The sequence below is a fragment of the Anas acuta genome, chromosome 6 (genome assembly GCF_963932015.1).
Source record: "Anas acuta chromosome 6, bAnaAcu1.1, whole genome shotgun sequence".
Lineage (NCBI taxonomy): Eukaryota > Metazoa > Chordata > Aves > Anseriformes > Anatidae > Anas > Anas acuta.
The window spans coordinates 2,027,303-2,048,463 of record NC_088984.1 but is presented as its reverse complement, the minus strand read 5'-3'; the positions used below and the strand labels follow the sequence as shown (position 1 = coordinate 2,048,463).

The 21,161-nt window shown below is 40.7% G+C and overlaps 1 protein-coding gene across 50 annotated transcripts in view; it reads right to left on the bottom strand.

Moving 5' to 3' along the window:
* NEB (nebulin) overlaps positions 1–21,161 on the bottom strand; it is a 126,520-nt gene that overhangs the window by 37,145 nt on the left and 68,214 nt on the right. For all 50 annotated transcript variants that reach the window (XM_068686938.1, XM_068686941.1, XM_068686943.1 and 47 more), the window contains 23 exons: positions 20,518–20,715; positions 19,542–19,646; positions 11,314–11,418; positions 11,118–11,222; positions 10,558–10,665; positions 9,753–9,866; positions 9,061–9,258; positions 8,251–8,355; positions 7,660–7,764; positions 7,257–7,364; positions 6,769–6,876; positions 5,729–5,836; positions 5,016–5,120; positions 4,825–4,929; positions 4,524–4,622; positions 4,209–4,319; positions 3,929–4,033; positions 3,147–3,251; positions 2,613–2,717; positions 2,052–2,156; positions 1,626–1,730; positions 1,404–1,508; positions 767–871 (listed from right to left, as the gene is read on the bottom strand). In XM_068686938.1, coding sequence (XP_068543039.1) covers positions 767–871; positions 1,404–1,508; positions 1,626–1,730; positions 2,052–2,156; positions 2,613–2,717; positions 3,147–3,251; positions 3,929–4,033; positions 4,209–4,319; positions 4,524–4,622; positions 4,825–4,929; positions 5,016–5,120; positions 5,729–5,836; positions 6,769–6,876; positions 7,257–7,364; positions 7,660–7,764; positions 8,251–8,355; positions 9,061–9,258; positions 9,753–9,866; positions 10,558–10,665; positions 11,118–11,222; positions 11,314–11,418; positions 19,542–19,646; positions 20,518–20,715 — 2,622 coding nt within the window. The remainder of the gene's footprint in view (positions 1–766; positions 872–1,403; positions 1,509–1,625; positions 1,731–2,051; positions 2,157–2,612; positions 2,718–3,146; positions 3,252–3,928; positions 4,034–4,208; positions 4,320–4,523; positions 4,623–4,824; positions 4,930–5,015; positions 5,121–5,728; positions 5,837–6,768; positions 6,877–7,256; positions 7,365–7,659; positions 7,765–8,250; positions 8,356–9,060; positions 9,259–9,752; positions 9,867–10,557; positions 10,666–11,117; positions 11,223–11,313; positions 11,419–19,541; positions 19,647–20,517; positions 20,716–21,161) is intronic.

Genomic DNA, 21,161 nt, shown 5'->3' with positions numbered 1-21,161 from the left:
TTTAAGGACACCTACATCCTATTCCTGCCACTCTTCAATAAGCCATTTTATAACCTACTTTATTCATGAAAAAGAACTGATGAAACAACTCTACATGCAGCTAGACTCTTGATTTGAGTACAAAGAGAGCACAAAGAAATGCAAGGGTAAAATAGAATATTATATTATCATCAGACTTTTTGCAAGTGAAAGCTATAATCCTTCATCACAAAAACATCATTCATAACAGAAAACGTTTAGGCAAGTTCATTGCAATGCCTGGGACCCCACTGGCTATACTTTTTCTCATCTATTCTTATCATATTAATTTTTTCCTTATTTGCTCTACCAAACAATAACAAGACTGAACATTAACAATGTTCCACAACAAGTTCTGGCTCATTGCTTATCAAATTGAGTATGAAATTATAGCAATGGTACTGGAACGGTATCTGTGATGAACCAGTTTTTCTTTTACCTAGAACACATAATAGCATAATGTCTTCACTGACAAGTAAGCAATGTTTCTTTCAGGAATTTCAAAAAAGGAACAGGGGACCAGATTTCACTTTTTAGTCACTGTAAACCTGCTCTGTTCTAGTACTCAGGCATATCATAGGTACAACCTTATATTTCTTGATTTTAGTCTGAACTTAAGACACCTTTAGTTCTGAACCTATTTTTATTTATTTACTGTTTCATAAGGAAGATGAACCCTTGACTATTTATTAACATACACAAACTTGTTACTATAGTATGAGACTCTACAGAAATCTTTATCACTTACCCCATCCATCAATTGAGTTGCATGTTTAAAATGCTTGTTAATTGGAGAGTCAGCTACATAGTTAAAATGAGACTTAGTCTTTTCAAATATCTCCTTGTACTTACACTGGAGAAAAAACAAACACCAAAAAACAACATATTCCAAAGTTAATTCAAAGTTTGGTAAGGTAATGAAAACCTATAATTTTAGAAACTATTTGCAGCAAAAACATGGTAGAATTATTGCATATGTGTGTTTACCTTAACTACAAGCAAAAAATATTTTAGAGCAAAATAGTTGTAAATAAATAGTAAATAGTAATAAATGGTAAATGGTAATAAATAGCTTACAGGATGGAACTATCACATAGAGAAAACAATGGAAGATTCAAATGTTCATAATTTTAAAGCTAAACTTAGAATCACTAGAAAAATTATTTTGGAGCAGATATCTTTATAAGGAACAGAGAGGATAAGTAAAAGATTGCTTTGCCTCTCTTTTATAGTAAGAACTGAAATTTTAGATGTTATATCTTCAGTTCTGTCACAGCAGATTCATATCAATGTCTACGTCAACTGGATACTCCTGAGAAACATTTAGCTACAGTATAAGCAAGCATCAAATAATATTTAGCAAAAATTCAAACTGTTTTACTTACCCCACTGTAGAGCACTTTATTCTTTTCCGCCAGAGCAAAATCTGGAGTATCCCATGCATAGCAGCCAATGCCTCTGAGCCATGATAAGTCTTCCTTGTATTTAACCTTTAGAAAAGAAGTAAAAGCTGCCTTCACTTTCTCAAGTAATAAGACTTGTTTTTCATTTTGGAAACCTACATATAAAGTTTCAACCTCTCACATCTAGGAACTATTTGAACTCACATCACTAATAGCATCTGTGACTGCGCGATGATGGAAATGTTCTGGTCGGTCTGGGATCGATCTCCAGATTCCCAGCTGGCTCATATAGTTTTCCTTGTATTTCACCTTCAAAGAAAATTGGAGAATGAAAAGAATTTGAGAACACAACACTCCATCCCATGCAATTTTAAAATTTTCTTTTTTTCTTTTTTCCCGAAACATCAGAAGTAAAACAGTGTAAATAAGATTTACTTTCATTCACCTTTTTAAGAGCAAAGGCAAGCAAGTGCCTTTTATCTTTCAAAGAAGGAAATAAATTAATGTTAATAGTGCTCATCATATTTTTCTAATTCTTTGACACAGTCAAAAAGAGCAATAGCATAAACAGCATGTTATAGGTTATTAAATGACAAACATTAATTAGGAGTGAAAATCTTATATACGTACACTGCTAATATCATCAGTGACCTTCCGATGATAGACGATATCCAAAGCATCTTTCACTGTGTGGTATTTCCCCTTAGTATTCTCAAAGGTTTCTTTGTAGCGCAACTGGTAAGAAAAATAATAATATTAAATTAGCAAGTTCTCAATGACATGCAAGTCAACTCCTAAAACCATACTGAGATGAAAATACCTGATAAAAGGTATTCTATCCTGGCTCCAGCATCAATCATTTCACTCTAGTCTGCACTATTTGGCAATTCCACATATACACAACTTATTTTAAATCTACTTTTCCTTTTGTTTTAAGTCAGCACTTCTGTGCAAGGCAAAATGAATTATAATTATGAATGATAATAAATGAAAGAAAGCATTACAGTGACATCAAGGGAAAACTTAATCTCTGTCTTACCAAATGAAAATATAAACAGAAAAGGGTGACAGTTTATTAGCCACACTGAGATTCTCTAGGCTTTACATGCTTGTTTGCCATTGATCCTTTTTTTGCTCTTTTCTGAAGAAAACAAGAAAAAGCAGCAGAGAAAGTTTTTATGGACTACATACATCACTGGCATTGAGGTATGCTCTCTTGGCTCTGATCAAGACTGGTGTGTCAGGGATAGGTGTGTATTTATCCTTCATCTTCTCATACTGGGTTTTATACTTTGTCTAAAAGAGACAGAAAATGGGAGAAGTTACTTCTTTAGTCTTTGAAGCATTTTGTTAACCTGGTGTAATGTTAACACCAAGAGGTGCTACACTGAGTGCACAAAGTCATTCTTGCAAAGCTCTTCTGTCAAAACACTGTGAAACAAGCTCAGCTCTTCAGCTCTTTCAAGGTGTTCCAGATCTTGGAGCCAATCTGCCACATACTCTGCAAACAAGTTTATAGAAGCAGGTGTCTTGTAAAATACTTAAGTGTAAAGAAATGTGTACTCATTTACCCCAATTTATAAAGGAAATGTGGAACTTAAGCATAAGAGACACAATACCAAATAAAGGGTAAACAGTTTTGAGCCTTTAACCTGTCAATAACATTAGAAGCAAAACTTTGAAACAGTTCAGCATAGTGTTACCAAACAAGACCAAGTATCTTACCTCACTGACCATGTCCTTTACATGCCTAGCATGTGTGAAGGCTGGAGTCCGACCATCAGCATGGTGGTGAGGTCTCTCTTTTGTGGCAAGCTCCACATACAAGTACTGCAGCAAGACAAAAAGAAGAAAAAAAAATACATTTCAAGTAAGTTTTACTTTATCACCTTGAAAGATGATTGTAAGTTCACAATGCATACATAACCACCCAATTTACCCCAGGAGAAAATACTGTTCTCTTTCATATTCCGTATTATCTCAGTTCATCTTTCTCTACTAGTACTCCCAATGTTCTGTAAATGCCAGTAACATGCTTACAAACCCAGAAGTCAAATGTTTGTGACATCAGTGACCTCTCTGCCCTAGATCTACACCTAGCTTTAGATAAAAGCATCCAAAGAGCCTGTTTTTATCTGGTGGGTAACATCATTTTGAACTAGAAGTTCAGATATTAAAGTGCTATATGAATAAAGAAATGATGATGAGTAAATGGTAGGTGGATAAAAGCATTTATTCCTCTGACAAAGTTAGAGTTTCAGAGAATTTGAACGCAACTCTAGCACAGTTCAGTGATTTGTTTCAGACGGACAAAGCTGGATATGTCCATTATAGAGACATGTCCAACATGAAAATTCATAGCCACTTGAAAATTAACAATGGCTATTTTAAAAAGTGATTTCTAGGATTTGATATTGCTTTGAAATGACCTGGAAAGATTTTGCTGTACTCTAAGAGAATATTAAGAGGGATCCCCTGATTGTTTTCTAACAGTACAAATTTTTCACCTGGCTCTGTATTTTTTGTCCTTGTTTGGCTCTTAAGAAGTCAGGTGTATCAAGGATGGAAGTATATTTTGTCTTCAGCTCCTTGCCTGCAGCTCTGTAAACAAGCTAGAAAAAGACAGGTGTGAGAATTATTTCTTATGCTACGCATATACATTTAGCAGCTGAGCAATCACAGCTTTGCAATTATAGCATCTCACATATTTATGAAAAAACAGTGAGAAGATATGAGCTTTATGTAATTATAGCTACCAAAGATGGACAAAAATAATATAGAGCTTACTTCACTCAAATGCGTTTTTAGTTCCTGAACTGTCCTGTATCCAGGAGTATCCAATACCACGCTGTATTTATCTCGCATCTTCTTTGCTGTATCAGTGTATATGTAGTTAGACTGAAAAATAAAGGCCATATCACTTAGGAAGCTTTTATTCTTGGTAGCAAAGCAAATTTTACAGCATAACATAACAACACTTTGAAACAAATGACTAGATGCATAGCAAGACATGTTGTCACAAGTCTTTACTCATTGTCATACATTTTATTTCTTGGAAGTACATAATACATGTCAATAAATCTATTGTTGTTAGAATCTTACCCAAAGCTTACGCAGCTGACGAGCACGGACCATATCAGGAGTGTCATATAGGAAGCAACCTAAGCCCCTCAACCAAGTCAGATCCTCTTTGTATTTAATCTATGAGGCAATTAGAAAAAGAAAAAACGAATGTTAACGATGGGGTATGTTCATTAATCAGTCGTTAAACACAGATATAAAGATATAAAGCATTTATTTATTACATAATAGAATGCAGGTGATAAGCAAAATTCCACTTTCACTATAAAAGTATTAGGCCTGCTGCATTCAGATACCAGGTATCTTAACAGAAGTTGCTTACATCACTTGTGATGTCTCCAACATAGCGGCAGTGCAACACCTGGGGAGTATATGGCAAGGAAATCAAGTGTCCCTGCATCCTGAAGAAATCTGACTTGTAGATCAACTGAAAGAAAAGTAAAAAGAGCATTTCACAAGTTTGATCATGAACATTCCAAATCCCTTCTGTTTCTCTGTAAGAAAGACACATACATCACTGACAGCTTCCTGTGTTGCTTTCACTTGACGGATTTCTGGTGTGTCTGGAGTGGTATGAATCTTGTCCTTGTTCTTGTGGTATGTTGCCCGATACAACCTCTGTATTAAAAGGAGACAGCTACATGTTAAAAACTTAAAATGGCAAGAAGTTTGGCAGAATGTAAGTATTTGTCTTTTTAGGCCAGCTGTTTTGCTATGTATTAGAGCACTACTGGAAAAATGGGAGCAAACATACTATCTTCTAACCAGGCAAAGATTTTCCACATTTGATAGGAGAATCTCTAATATATGGAGAATCTCAGACTTAAATCCTACAAATATGTAAATACGTATATTTAATTTTCATCCTATTAAAGAAGTGAGTACATATGTAAAAAACTCTACAGATTCAACATCATAAAGATGAAATAATTACTGTGCATCTTTAATCAAATAGCAGCAGAATGGTTAATAAAATTAGGCTGCAAGTGATTTCATATGATGGTAACAGTTGTACAGGACTATGTAAAGTCAGTTACAAAGAACTTCAAAAAGCCATGCCCAGCTGTAAGGGTGAACCAATGATCCCTTGCCTTTCTTGGTGGTATTCGTCCAACCTGTTCTTAAAAGCCCCATTGTACAGGGATCCTACAGTCTTCCCAGTCAACGTGTCCTCATAACCCTCATTACAAATACAAATGAAAACAAATAAAAAATGTTTCCCGTACCTCATTAATGACTTGATTCACTTTCTTCACATTTTCAAACCCGACATCTTTAGGTCCCAGAGTATAGCCTTTAGCTTTCATATGTTCATAGGCTTCTTTATATTTCAGCTATGAAGTGGCAAAAAAAAAAACAAACACAAAAAAACTTTTAGTTAGAACAAAAACATATAGAAACTAATTTTGCTTGTGCTTTTACTTACACTGCAGTTCTGACAGCAATTTAAGCAGATTTTTACAAACAGATTTTGGAGATTGTCAAATGAGATTTAGCTACATGAGAGTTAAATACACCAGGCATCATCACTATTTTTACCTCTATAACGTGGCCCAAGTTTAATAACATTGTAAATTTCTCTTGCACCTAATAAGGCATCCATATCTGCCTAAGGAAACTTTAATTTTGATAGTAATTGCTTCAGATAGTTATAAATTTCAATAACATTTAAATTCTGTTAAGGTAAACAGTATCAGTGCTGGAGCCTGAGTGCACTAGTAAGAATTTATTGTTCTGACTGGCCACACCAAGGATGTCAGTCTTTGCCAGAGCTATGCTGTAGATGTGTCTGTCTTCAGCCCTGCCTCTGTTCACAATTCCTGGATGGACCCTGGTCCTACATTGCAAGTAACTTGTCTTCAGCCCTGTTAGTAGCCCCGTTTCTAGCCCTGTCTCTTGGATTTACGTTGGACCTATGTTGTAGGTAGCTTGTCTCCAATTTCTGTCCTATCTCCTGCAGCTCCTGACTGGACCCATGTGGAAGGAGCTTGGGCCTCACCTTGTGCGAGACTGTAGATGTAAGCTGTTATCAGAACCATGCTCTGCCTACCCTACTCAGTGGGACTTCACACTGGCCGATGAGGTCACTGCCTATGTCATGGTCACCATCAGCTCCTGTCTCAGGCATATACATGTAACTCTTGCTGCTCTTTGACAAGCACACTCATATTTGAGAAATGACTGCCTCAATAATTGTTTACTCCTAGAAAATTGGCATCAAATATTCCCTTGAGACTCATGCTGTATGACTCAGTACATTACTTACATCACTACCAATGTATTGGACATGTTTAGCATGCTGAAAGCCAGGTGTATCTGTAGGAAGGCTGTATCCAGTAGGCAGAGCTTTCACACCAGCCCAGCGATACAAGTTCTGTAAGGTGGTGGAGAGAAGGAGAGAGAAAAGGAGTTTGAGACAACTGTGTGCAATATTTGAGAGTATTCAATAGCTAAACAGGAAATCTCTTATATACAACTGGCAAAAGATTTCCCACATAACTGTATGATAATGCATACTTGCAGATTAAATAAGGACATTTTCCCACTTTAATTTTAGAGCAGTGAAATCTAACTTATTTATCTGAAGAGCTAAAGACCAACTTTTAAAGAATTTGTGTTTTGAATATCAGAGAACATTGTGGATTTGCAAAAAATAAAATCAAGAGGAAATATGAACATGCATCAGAAACACAGGAGAAAAATATGACCCTTGTATTTGGCATCCTGTTAAAAAAACAAAATGTTTATACTTACTTCGCTCTGTATTTTGTTGGCATGATATGCCCGCTCTAAATCTACTGTTTTATCTGTAGGAATCATTTTGCCTTTGACATTATGTTTATATTCACCACGATAGACAGCCTGAGGGAAAAAAAAGTAATTAGAAGAGAGTCATCATATATTTTGTCACAGGAAGTATTGTTTGCAAACACATGGAAATATCTCCTAAAATTGATGGTTTTTTTGATTCAGGAAATTAATAATTTTAATGATTGTGTTCTAGTGATTAGCTATTTAGTGATATCATAATGAAGGCATAGGCAATGAGGTGTAGATAACCAGCAACGAAACAATTAAATGATTAAACATATTAAAAGTCACATTTCTAGAATTTGTGAGGGAATGGCGTATGCAATATTGGAGGTGAAACACTTACTTCACTTAAATTCAAGCCACTGAGGACATTCTGGACATAGACAGGAGTATCCATGACCACAGTGTAGTCATTCTTCATCTTTTCTGCCTTAGATTTGTACTTAATCTGCAGAGAGAAATTCAAGAGCTCTAATTAGTAAGACTAGTCATTATTAATTGAGTTTATTACATTACTATGTTACTAGTTACTATTTATTTTATTACTTAATGATTATACTAGTGAATCTGTAAGCAGAAAGTGTATTGAAATTATGGCTAAATAAATGAGCATGGCACCTGAGTACCTCGGTATCCTCTTCTCTAGGCAGAACAAATCAAGTGACCTCAGCCATTCCTCATTCATCTTGTGCTCTAGAAGCTTCACCATCTTTGTAGCCCTCATTTGGATGCTCTCTAATAGTTTTATATCCTTCTTATAGAAAGCCCTGGGGAATCCTCTCTAGTCACTAGCCATATATGAATACTTCAGTAGAGAAGGATATATAACATTTTCCAGACCATATTTGGACTAGAAAAAAGCTACTCCATCCTTTTAATACAATGGTTTGAAAAACAGTAAGAAATAGAACCAACGTATCCAGTTCAGACTCACATCACTGCGAAGGTCGTAGGCATGTTTGGCATGGAGAATCTCAGGAGTGTCCCAAACGAAGCAGCCAATGCCTTTCAGCCAGTTAAGATCATCCTTGTATACCACCTAAGATATGAGATCAAAGAAGCAATCTGTAAGACTTCCACTGTGGTCTAATTCCTTAATGCCACATCAGCCTGAAACATAGTTGTCAAATGATGACAAGTACAGGTCATGGTATTTTGACCATTTTTGTTTTGAGAAAAAATAATAATAATAAAAAAATACTTTTGGAATTGAACACATTTTTCTTCAGTGATTCATTTCCACCAGTGAATTAAAGAAACAAACAAACAAAACCATAGTAATTAAAAGAAACAAACAACTATTCGCATATCCTACTGGGCAATGCTTTATTGATAGATCACTGACCTGCTCCTGGACTGAACTAAGCAAGGCAAGCACATGGAAGCTTTGTATCACTGGAATTTCCTCTCTCAAATTTCCAAAGTGCCCACATCTTATGCAACCAAATCATAAAGGATACTTTACATACAAAGATGGCTGAACTGGTAGAACTGTGAAGTTATGGCCCATATGCCTTTACTGGTAACACTGAAATTATGCATCCTTAGGCACATCTCAGTCACAGACCAGTGGCCAAGTATCACAGAAACATGATACAGATGCTGTTTAGTGGTGCATACAAAGGTAAAAGTGTAACCTCAGAGTGCTCCAACTATTTCTTTGCAAAATCATTCCTGCTAACAGGGCACAAATGCAAGAATCTTTTTAAAAAGTGATCTACAAACAAATTACTTGTGAACTTACATCACTGAGTTGATCGGTTACTTTTCGAACATGGGCATTGATTTGAAGATCTGGTAGGCAGATCCATTCGTGCAGATGTGTGCGGTAATCAATTTCACTGATTTTCTTCTGTGCATCCTTAGCAGAAATTATGTCTACCATGTCTGGAATAATGTGGACTTTGGCTTTATTCTTTTCATAGGTTTCCTTGTACAGACGCTGCAGAGTCAAAACAGTACATTAGTAATTCTGACAAATAGCCTGAAACATTAACTGATGATAAATTCTAGGCAAAGTTAGTGATATTTTCACAAAATGTTAGTTGGAAAGCAATCACTTTGGCTATGATTGAAATGTCTATCTTGCCTGCTTTAAAAATTTGCAGGTAAGGAACCTTCCAGCCTATCATAGTAATTAACACAAGTGATAATATCTGATTTGTCAAATTTTCATTGTACTTGTGTTAAAAGGAGGTAGACTAGGTGGTGCCCTGTTTTATACATAAACATATATTGCACTGAAGGTTTAGTACTGCAGACAAATTAATGGTTGACGCAGAAGCTTGAAAAGGTGTATTTGTAGGTGTATTATTGTATTTAGCAAATACTGAACATTGCATATTGAAATATGATATCACATGGATTCTCTGAGTAGCCTCTTCTGAAATAAGTATGGTTTTATCAGAAAAATACACATCAGAATACAACACTTACATCAATATTAAGTTTTCCAACTCTAAGACACCTTGCTGTATTGGGATCATCCTCAACACCTCTAGGTATCGTGTACAGTGCTTTAAACTTGTCGTATTCTTCTCGGTATTTTACCTAAGCAGATACAAAGAAAGACAACAAATAGACTCCAATGAGACAACTATATTTTTGGAACCAAATTCATCAGTAAGCAAATTACTTAGTTGAGTCTGAAAAGAAAAGGAAGTATTTGAAGCAGGATCTTGGTTTTCTATTTCATTTTCAGCTGCAAAGAATGCACATTGTAATTCTCTTTGTAAAAGTAATGTCATCTGTCTAGAAGACTTTTAAATAAAAAGATGCAATAAACAATTTAGTTATTGTTCCATCTCCTTCTTTTAAAGATATCCATGAAGACAGTGATCTCTCATTAGCCACTGTTCAGCAAAGGGTCAGATTATGTTCTTTTATACTCAGTGAAACATCACTTAAAGACTTATATAACATTTGGTGTTTTTCTGACCTGAATGCTTGTGCAATTTAGTATAAAAAAGAGCAAATCAGGAATTTTCAAGCTGTTTCTATTACTGTAAAATGCAACATTTATTTCAATGAAAAGAAGCAGCAAAGGACTGTTACCCGAATTATCATCACATAAAAGTGATTCTCTACAAATACATATTATATCTAAACTGAAAACAGAAGATTCTGTGATTCTAACATAATTTTAAAAAGCTTTGATAACTACAGCATATGCATGACACGAAAGATTTCATTACTAGAGCTGATGATCTGAATAAAAAATCAAAGTATTTTATTCACTTACATAACTAGCATTATGCTTCAGTTCTTTTGCACGTGCTAAGGATACAGCATCAGAAGGCATTATATAGCTAGTAGCTTTCACTTTGTCCCAGGCTTCCTTGTAAAGATTCTGTGGGGAAATAGAAAGTCTCTGTGAGTAAAAAACTTCTGGGAAATAACTGATGTCCAGTAATATATCCTTTCTGTTTTTACTTATACACTTTAACTATTACTTAACATGAAATAAACTAGTATGGTAGTTTAATCTTGATAGCACACATAAAAGTTGACAAAATGCTTTCCAACTAGTCTTGTCCATTCACATAAAACGACTTTATTTGGTTCAGGTGCAGTTTTCTTCAGGGAATCCATTTATTAATGCAGGTATTTTGACAAAACTAGAACTACAGATGTAAAATATGCCCTCTGCCTGAAATGCAGTTACCTTCTCCATACTCAAACAACACAGAGGGCTGTCACTTGACTTTGGAAGCTTATCTTCAACCAGAGTGAACAAGCAAAATAAAACAAAATCCCACAGATCAGCACCTCAAGAGAAAAAAAAAATGTAGAAACGCTTACATTGCTAAAAAGATGTTTCAAATTTTGAACTCTTTCAGAATCCACTGTTTCAGTCACAGTTGTATACTTGTCCTTAGTTTTATGGTAATCTTCTTTGTATTTCACCTACAGGAAGATAGGAAGACAGATTTAGTGAACTTGTTTCAGTTCTCAGGAGTGAGAGGAAAAGCTTCAGCAGACAAAGTGGGAGACTCACATCACTGGCATTTATGCCACTTTGCACTGCAGTCACGTAAACTGGTGTATCTGTAACAACACCAAAGTTCTGGAAATTTTCTTTTCCTGCAGCTGTGTATTTTATCTGAGGAAACAGAAAAAAATAATAATAATAATTCTGAAACTAAGTTCCCTGCCAGCTTCCTTTAAAATCAGTTCTGGACAACTGAAACCCAGGATTACAGTCCTATTATAACCAACTTAAAAGTGACAAGCCATACAGAAGAAATACCTCTATATAGAAATACAGCAAGTATGAACTAATAATGAAAATTGCTTATCATGTACAGCACATAGTAGGCTAAGAAAACAATCAGCAAGGCAACAGGCTGTTCTCCCAACATAAATATCTTAACTAAGTTGTCTTGTGACAGACCTGTACACAGAAAGGCAAAGTGTTATCTTCTCACTGTTAAAAAAACTCAGCTCTGCAGTTCTTCCATTCTCCTAGTTTTCCTGCTCCTCCAGTAATAAAAATTATTGTGCTTCCACAGACTAAACTGCAAGACTGTATTATAATAATTAGAAAAAATATTTCTGATTTAGTAGGAATTACTTCATTCTGCTTTGGACTAGGACAGGTGTCAGTCACAGTGAATAGTAAATGGAAAAAAAGGTTTATTATATATATTTACTTGTTTGAGGAAAACTTGCTGTCGTGGTTTAACCCGGCTGGCAGCTAAACACCACGCAGCCGTTCGCTCACCCTCCCCCCTCCCTCTCTGGGACGGGGGAGAGAAATGGAAAGTGAAGCCCGTGAGTTGAGATAAAGACAGTTTAATAAGACAGGAAAATAATAATAACAAAATAATAATAAAAATAATAACAATAATAATACAATGGTGATAATAGGAAAGTAATAATAGTATGTACAAACAAGTGATGCACAATGCAATTGCTCACCACTCGCTGACCGATGCCCAGCCTAACCCCGAGCAGTCCGGCCCCCTCCCCCCAGCTAGCCACCCCTATATATTGTTTAGCATGACGTCAGATGGTATGGAATACCCCTTTGGCTAGTTTGGGTCACCTGTCCTGGGTCTGTCCCCTCCCAGCTCTTACTGCACCCCCAGCCTGCCCGTTGGCAGGACAGAGCAAAAGGCTGAGATGTCCTTGGCTTAGTATAAGCACTGCTCTGCAACAATTAAAGCATCGGGGTGTTATCAGCACTCTTCTCATCCTAAGCCAAAACACAGCATTCCACCAGCTACTAGGAAGAAAATTAATTCTGTGCTAACTGAAACCAGGACATCTATCCACCCCTTATTCCATACCATTTATGTCATGCTCAGGTTACACTCTTTTCCATACATTCTAATTAGTCACCTATAGTAATCATGGTAGTGATAACATACAGTATAATATACTATTTAACATGGTACAATTCAGTTCATGGGCTATTCTCACCCAGTATTAAATCTCCTTGAGGTACACACCGGACCTCTCCGTTCTTTTGCATCACCCACCAAGTGTATCCAGGTCCCTGAGCGAAAACAATTCCACGAATAGGTTTGCCTTTTCCTGAGGCAGGAGTAGCCCAGACTGTTTTACCCAGCATATTTTTTACATGCACTACAGGAACTTTATCCCCATCTACAGTACGTAACAGGTTTGATTGGGCAGGTCCAGCTCGGTTGGTAGATCCCCTAGTATTGACTAACCAGGTGGCCTTTGCTAAATGCGTATCCCAGTTTTTGAACGTCCCAGCGCCCATTGCTTTCAAGGTAGTCTTTAACAGGCCATTGTATCGTTCAACTTTCCCGGAGGCTGGTGCATGATAGGGGATGTGATACACCCATTCAATACCATGTTCTTTGGCCCAAGTGTCTATAAGGTTGTTTCGGAAGTGAGTCCCATTGTCTGATTCTATTCTTTCTGGGGTGCCATGTCGCCATAGGACTTGCTTTTCAAGGCCCAGGATGGTGTTCCGGGCGGTGGCATGAGGCACAGGATATGTTTCCAGCCATCCGGTGGTTGCTTCCACCATTGTAAGTACGTGGCGCTTGCCATTGCGAGTTTGAGGGAGTGTGATGTAATCAATCTGCCAGGCCTCTCCATATTTATATTTCAGCCATCGTCCTCCATACCAAAGAGGCTTTGACCGTTTGGCTTGCTTGATTGCAGCACATGTTTCACAGTCATGAATAACCTGTGCTATAGCGTCCATGGTCAAGTCCACCCCTCGATCACGAGCCCATCTGTATGTTGCGTCTCTACCTTGATGGCCTGAGGTGTCATGGGCCCATCGGGCTATAAATAATTCACCTTTATGCTGCCAATCCAAGTCCACCTGAGCTACTTCAATCTTAGCAGCCTGATCCACCTGCTGGTTGTTTTGATGTTCTTCAGTAGCCCGATTCTTGGGCACATGAGCATCTACGTGGCGTACTTTCACAGCCAGGTTCTCTACCCGAGCAGCAATATCTTGCCACAATGCAGCAGCCCAGATGGGTTTGCCCCTACGCTGCCAGTTGTTTTGCTTCCATTGCTGTAACCATCCCCACAGGGCATTTGCTACCATCCATGAATCGGTGTAGAGATAGAGAACTGGCCATTTTTCTCGTTCAGCAATGTCTAAAGCCAGCTGAATGGCTTTCACTTCTGCAAACTGACTCGATTCACCTTCTCCCTCAGCAGCTTCTGCAACTCGTCGCGTAGGACTCCATACAGCAGCCTTCCATCTCCGATGCTTCCCCACAATACGACAGGACCCATCAGTGAACAGGGCATATTTCTTTTCATTCTCTGGCAACTGGTTGTACAGTGGGGCTTCTTCAGCACGACCCACCTCCTCCTCTGATGATATCCCAAAGTATTTGCCTTCTGGCCAGTCCATGATCACTTCCAATATTCCTGGGCGACTGGGGTTTCCTATTCGAGCCCGCTGAGTAATCAGTGCAACCCACTTGCTCCATGTAGCATCAGTTGCATGATGCGTAGAGGGGACCCTTCCCTTGAACATCCAGCCTAGTACCGGCAATCGGGGTGCTAGGAGGAGCTGCGCTTCAGTACCGACCACCTCCGAAGCAGATCGAACTCCTTCATATGCTGCCAATATCTCCTTTTCAGTTGGAGTATAGCGGGCCTCAGATCCTCTGTATCCCCGACTCCAAAACCCCAGGGGCCGACCTCGAGTTTCCCCAGGTTCTTTCTGCCAGAGGCTCCAGGTGGGGCCGTTCTCCCCGGCTGCAGTGTAGAGCACATTCTTTACATCTGGTCCTGTTCGAACTGGCCCAAGGGCTACTGCATGGACTATTTCCTGCTTGATTTGTTCAAAGGCTTGTCGTTGTTCAGGGCCCCATTCAAACTCATTCTTCTTACGGGTTACTTGGTAGAGCGGGTTTACAATCAGACTGTAATTTGGGATGTGCATTCTCCAAAACCCCACAACACCTAGGAAAGTCTGTGTTTCTTTTTTGTTAGTTGGTGGAGACATAGCTGTTATTTTGTTGATCACATCCATTGGGATTTGACGACGTCCATCTTGCCATTTTATTCCTAAAAACTGGATCTCTCGTGCAGGTCCTTTGACTTTATTCTGTTTTATGGCAAAACCGGCTTTCAGAAGGATTTGGACTATTTTCTTCCCTTTCTCGAAAACTTCCTCTGCTGTGTCACCCCACACAATAATGTCATCGATGTACTGCAGGTGTTCAGGAGCTTCCCCCTGCTCTAGCGCAGACTGGATCAGCCCATGGCAAATGGTAGGGCTGTGTTTCCACCCCTGGGGCAGCCTATTCCAAGTATATTGGACTCCCCTCCAAGTGAAGGCAAATTGTGGCCTGCACTCTGCTGCTAGAGGGATGGAGAAAAATGCATTAGCGATATCAATTGTGGCGTACCACTTGGCTGCCCTCGATTCAAGTTCATACTGAAGTTCCAGCATGTCCGGCACTGCCGCACTCAGTGGTGGCGTGACTTCGTTCAGGCCACGATAGTCCACTGTTAGTCTCCACTCGCCATTAGACTTTCGCACTGGCCATATGGGGCTATTGAAAGGTGAATGGGTCTTGCTGATCACTCCTTGGCTCTCCAATTGACGAATTAGCTTATGGATGGGAATCAGGGAGTCTCGGTTAGTGCGATATTGCCGCCGGTGCACAGTTGTGGTAGCAATTGGCACTTGCTGTTCTTCGACCCTCAGCAACCCCACAACAGAGGGGTCCTCTGAGAGACCAGGCAAGGTAGATAATTGTTTAATGCCCTCTGTCTCTAAGGCAGCTATACCAAAAGCCCACCGGAACCCTTTTGGGTCCTTGCAATATCCTCTTCTAAGATAGTCTATGCCAAGGATACATGGAGCATCCGGGCCAGTCACAATGCGGTGCTTTTCCCACTCATTCCCAGTCAGACTTACTTCAGCCTCCAATACAGTCAACTGCTGAGATCCTCCTGTCACTCCACAAATATAGATGGGCTCTGGTCCTTTATAGCTCGATGGCATTATAGTACATTGTGCACCGGTGTCTACTAAAGCCTTATACTTCTGTGCGCGTGATGTGCCAGGCCATCGAATCCACACAGTCCAATAAACTCGATTGTCCCTTTCCTCCCCCTGGCTGGAGGCAGGGCCCCCCTAATCCTGGTCAGAATCTTCTTCGTTTCTGTGTTTGAAGGATTGTCTGCTGGAAGTTGGAGCAGCAAACTTTTCGGAGAATCCTTTTTTCCTGATTGTTTTCTTTTGCAACTCACGTACCCGTGCCTCTAGGGTCGCGGTAGATTTTCCATCCCATTTCCTCATGTCCTCTCCATGGTCTCGTAAGTAAAACCACAGGGTGGCACGGGGTGAGTACCCACTATATCGTCTTCCTTGTGTGGGTGAACGCCTACCCCTGATAGCTGAGACACTGCTTTGTACAGGTGCGGAGGAGAATAATCTCTCTTCAAGTTGGTGAAACTTTTCAGAAAGTGTTTTCTCCCAGGTGTTCTCTTTTGGTCGGTGGACACTGGTTGGTTCAGGTGGGGAGGACAATAGATTCTCTTCAAGTTGGTGAACCTTTTCAGAAAGTTTCTCCACAGCTGAGACGCAGGCCTGTAAGGAAGAGGAGAGACTTTCTTCGTACTGCCGGAGTTGTTTAGCCGCTTCATCCACTGTGGGTTCCTCATCCTCTTTCCAGGCCATTACTGCCAATGAGCTGGCATATGATGATGGTGCACTCCGTACAAACTTCCGCCACATGGGTCGTGTACACTTGACTGCATCTGGATCTTTGGATGTTTGTGTCTGGTCTGGATCCTCATAAATCACTTCCCGTACGGCTAATTCCCTCAGGTACTGGATTCCCTTCTCCATAGTGGTCCACTTGCCTGGTACACATAAAATATCTTCCTTGAAGGGATACCTTTCCCTCACAGCTGAGAGGAGACGCCTCCAGAGGCTGGTGGGTCGTGCTCCATCTGCAATTGCTTTGTCAATGCCGGCGTCTCGAGCAAGGGATCCCAACCGTCTGGCTTCCCTGCCGTCTAATTCCACACAATTGGCTCCAGAGTCCCAGCACCGGAGCAGCCAGGTGACAAGCTGCTCACCTATACAGCGACCAAAATCTTTTCGCACATCTCGTAGCTCGCGCTCGTTTAGGCTTCGGGTAGTTACTGTTGCTCTTTCGGCATCCTCATCTTCCTCCTCCTGAATCCTTGATGGCCCAGCGTCGTCATCATCTTCGTCATCTCTATACTTAGTTTTGGCAGAAGCCTTACCTGGATTGGCAGAAGACTCTCTGCGTTCTAAACGACTTGAATTTCTGTACCATATTTTCACCTTCTCTACAGGGGCAGCTTGCACTGCTACTGCTCGTTTCTCTGACTTTGTTACAGGGTCTGCCACAGGGGTTGGAATGCCCTCTGCAGGGGCAGCTTGCACTGCTACAGCTCGTTTCTCTGACCCCGTTACAGGGATTGGAATACCCTCTGCAGGGTCAACTTGCACTGCTACAGCTCGTTTCTCTGACACGGCCACAGGAGCTGGAGCGGCTGCCGGAGCTGGAGCAGTTGCAGGAGCTGGGACTGGAGCAGCAGTAGGAGCTGGAGCTGGAGCGGCTGCAGGAGCTGGAGCTGGAGCGGCTGCAGGAGCTGGAGCTGGAGTGGCTGCAGGAGCTGGGACTGGAGCAGCTTCAGGAGCTGGGACTGGAGAAGTTGCAGGAACTGGGACTGGAGCGGCTGCAGGAGCTGGAGCTGGAGCGGCTGCAGGAGCTGGAACTGGGGCGGCTGCAGGAGCTGGAGCTGGGGCGGCTGCAGGAGCTGGAACTGGAGCGGCTGCAGGAGCTGGGACTGGAGCGGCTGCAGGAGCTGGGACTGGAGCGGCTGCAGGAGCTGGGACTGGAGCGGCTGCAGGAGCTGGGACTGGAGCGGCTGCAGGAGCTGGGACTGGAGCGGCTGCAGGAGCTGGGACTGGAGCGGCTGCAGGAGCTGGGACTGGAGCGGCTGCAGGAGCTGGGACTGGAGCGGCTGCAGGAGCTGGGACTGGAGCGGCTGCAGGAGCTGGGACTGGAGCGGCTGCAGGAACCGGAGCTGGAGCGGCTGCAGGAACCGGAGCTGGAGCGGCTGCAGGAACCGGAGCTGGAGCGGCTGCAGGAACCGGAGCTGGAGCGGCTGCAGGAACCGGAGCTGGAGCGGCTGCCGAGTCCACCGTAGGGGTCACAGTGGCCGTTGGATCTGTCACAGGGCTTGGAGTGGCCGCAGGGTCTGTCACTAAGTTGATAGCAGTATCAATGGCAGCTCGATAGGCATGAGCCAGGCCCCAGCACGTTACAATGATTTGTGTTACTTTAGAACTGCCAGAATCATGACACCTTTTTTTCAAGCATTCTGCCAGTTTTTGAGGATTTTGCCATTGTTCAGGGGTGAATTTCCAACACACTGGGGGTGCCAACTGCTCTAGATGCCTGCCCATATCCGCCCATACTCCCTGCCACCCACAACTATCCTGCCTCCGGGCACATCTCCGGAAGAGCTTCCCAAGTAGTTGTTTAACTATAAGCAGAATCTGAAGTGCATTCATGAGGCAGAACAACAAGACTATGGTACTCTGAGTATTCCAGAAATATTCAATATCTTGGAGAGCTATTGTGACAAGCTCAGGGGATAAGAGGGTGGTGAAGGAGGAAGGCAGAGTGACCCAGGAGGATACAGGGGTGGTGAAGGAGAAAGGGAGAGTAAGCAAGTAAGGAAAAATATCCTCCCCTTTCCCCTCCACAGATTGACTCCCTAATGGAAAAAAACAATAGGTATAATTGCTAACAGTTTCCAAGATACTGTTTCCAAAGTACAGAGTCGACGATGTTACTGAATACAAATAACAAGTTAGAGTCATGACCAGGTACCTTATCGTCTCATAAGCCATTGCTACAACACACAGCACCATAATGATCTGAAACCAGGGCCCGGAGAGGATAAACAACACGACAGAGAGCAAATACGGAAAATAATATACTATAATACTCAATTTGGAAAACAGGCGCAGCAGAGTTGAGATTAAAGCAATCAGCATCATGACAAGTGACTATTAAGCAGGTCTAATCCTTACACCAATTTTAGTTTAACACACTCTGGTCAGATCTGCCGTTATCTCAACCTTTCGGGCCCCACGTTGGGCGCCAAAAAGGCTGTCGTGGTTTAACCCGGCTGGCAGCTAAACACCACGCAGCCGTTCGCTCACCCTCCCCCCTCCCTCTCTGGGACGGGGGAGAGAAATGGAAAGTGAAGCCCGTGAGTTGAGATAAAGACAGTTTAATAAGACAGGAAAATAATAATAACAAAATAATAATAAAAATAATAACAATAATAATACAATGGTGATAATAGGAAAGTAATAATAGTATGTACAAACAAGTGATGCACAATGCAATTGCTCACCACTCGCTGACCGATGCCCAGCCTAACCCCGAGCAGTCCGGCCCCCTCCCCCCAGCTAGCCACCCCTATATATTGTTTAGCATGACGTCAGATGGTATGGAATACCCCTTTGGCTAGTTTGGGTCACCTGTCCTGGGTCTGTCCCCTCCCAGCTCTTACTGCACCCCCAGCCTGCCCGTTGGCAGGACAGAGCAAAAGGCTGAGATGTCCTTGGCTTAGTATAAGCACTGCTCTGCAACAATTAAAGCATCGGGGTGTTATCAGCACTCTTCTCATCCTAAGCCAAAACACAGCATTCCACCAGCTACTAGGAAGAAAATTAATTCTGTGCTAACTGAAACCAGGACACTTGCTTACTTGGCTCTGGAGGTCATATGATTTTTTAGCATGCAGGATCTGTGGAGTATCCCAGACGTAGCATCCAATTCCCTTCAGCCAATTCAAGTCATCTTTATACACCACCTACATGGAAAAAAAAATACCTAATCAATTAGGAAGAAATTTGCTCTCTGCTTGAATAAGGCATTAGTATTTCTTCTCTATATTCACCATTTGCCACCTGTACAAAGTCAATGAACAACAATGAGGGCTCATTCAGAAATTATAATCTGTTTGGAAGTTTAAATGTGAGCAGACAATACCAGCCCGTCTCACAGTTTGCCTGAATGATCTTTACGCACAGCATTTGCAAGGGAAACTAAGCCAAATTACATCGTACTAAAAAGCCAGGCAATTAAAACCTCATTAAATTTTATTGGGAAGGTTTTTTGGCCTAAGTTGAGACACTGTTGACTATGTAATATGAAATTCAAATATTGTGCTTCAGTGTGCCAGGCGCTTAGTCACAGTGTGCCAGTCACTGATACAATCCCAAAAGAATGAAGTGTTCCAGGAGACTGGAAAAGCTTCTGGCTGCATGCTGTCCTTCATGCTGTCCTGGCTCCTGTGCAAAGTGCACGCTGAGCACTGCAGCACAGCAACATTCTGCCTGTACCACGGTACATCCACATCCCTTCTCTGCACGTGCCAGACAGTAAGCTTCCTACACAATCTCAACCAGTCAAACCGGTAAATTTTGGGAAAGTTTTGCAAATCTTAACTTTTAAGTTTTTCCAACTTACAAGTTAGTAATAAGTAACCAGACCATTAAAATGTTTCAAAGAAAATAGCAAAGATGCAATCTTTGGTACTATGCCAATAAGCAATCTAAGAACGCGGTTATTAATTTCATGTTTAAATACTACAGAAATATATGAAAGTATTTTATATTTAAGTACCTCAAAAATGGCATGAAAGGTTACAAAAATGTCAAATCAAAACGTGAAATACATACATCACTCAAAATTTCCTGGGCCCTTCTGGCTTGAATAACATCATTTTCTTCAGGTGAACAATTCCACTGATGGAAGTAAGTTCGGTATTCAAGATCACTAAGGATATACTGGCACTTCTTAGCTAGCACATGATTCATCATGTCACTTGGAATATGGACATTTGCTTTGGTGTCTTCATAATTCTTCCTATATGCCAACTGAAAAGGAAAGATTGAGGAAAAGGTGAGAAGAGTGAATACAGTGTTTTTCTGTATAATTTTGAACCCAATAGGCTACAGCTAATAGAATAATCTCAGGCATGCTTTCTGGATTTAGTGGCTAAAATCCCGTGGGATTCAGTAGGACAAAACCTTAATTTAGACATTAATCACCATTTATTCTGATGAGGTGCTAGAAGGACACGAACAATCTTCCTCAATTGCAGACTTAACAGTGAGTGTGAAAATTAACAAGACCTCAAGATAAAAAAGATGTACATTAAAAATATGTTTTTAATCTAGTTACATCTCCCTGTTCAAATAAAGACAGAATATTTGGGATTATATTAACTTTATGCCCTGCATGACATGTTATATGTGCAGTGTTGATAATAAAACACCAACGTACATTTACCTTCCCGGTTCTTAAATTCCTATTTTAATTT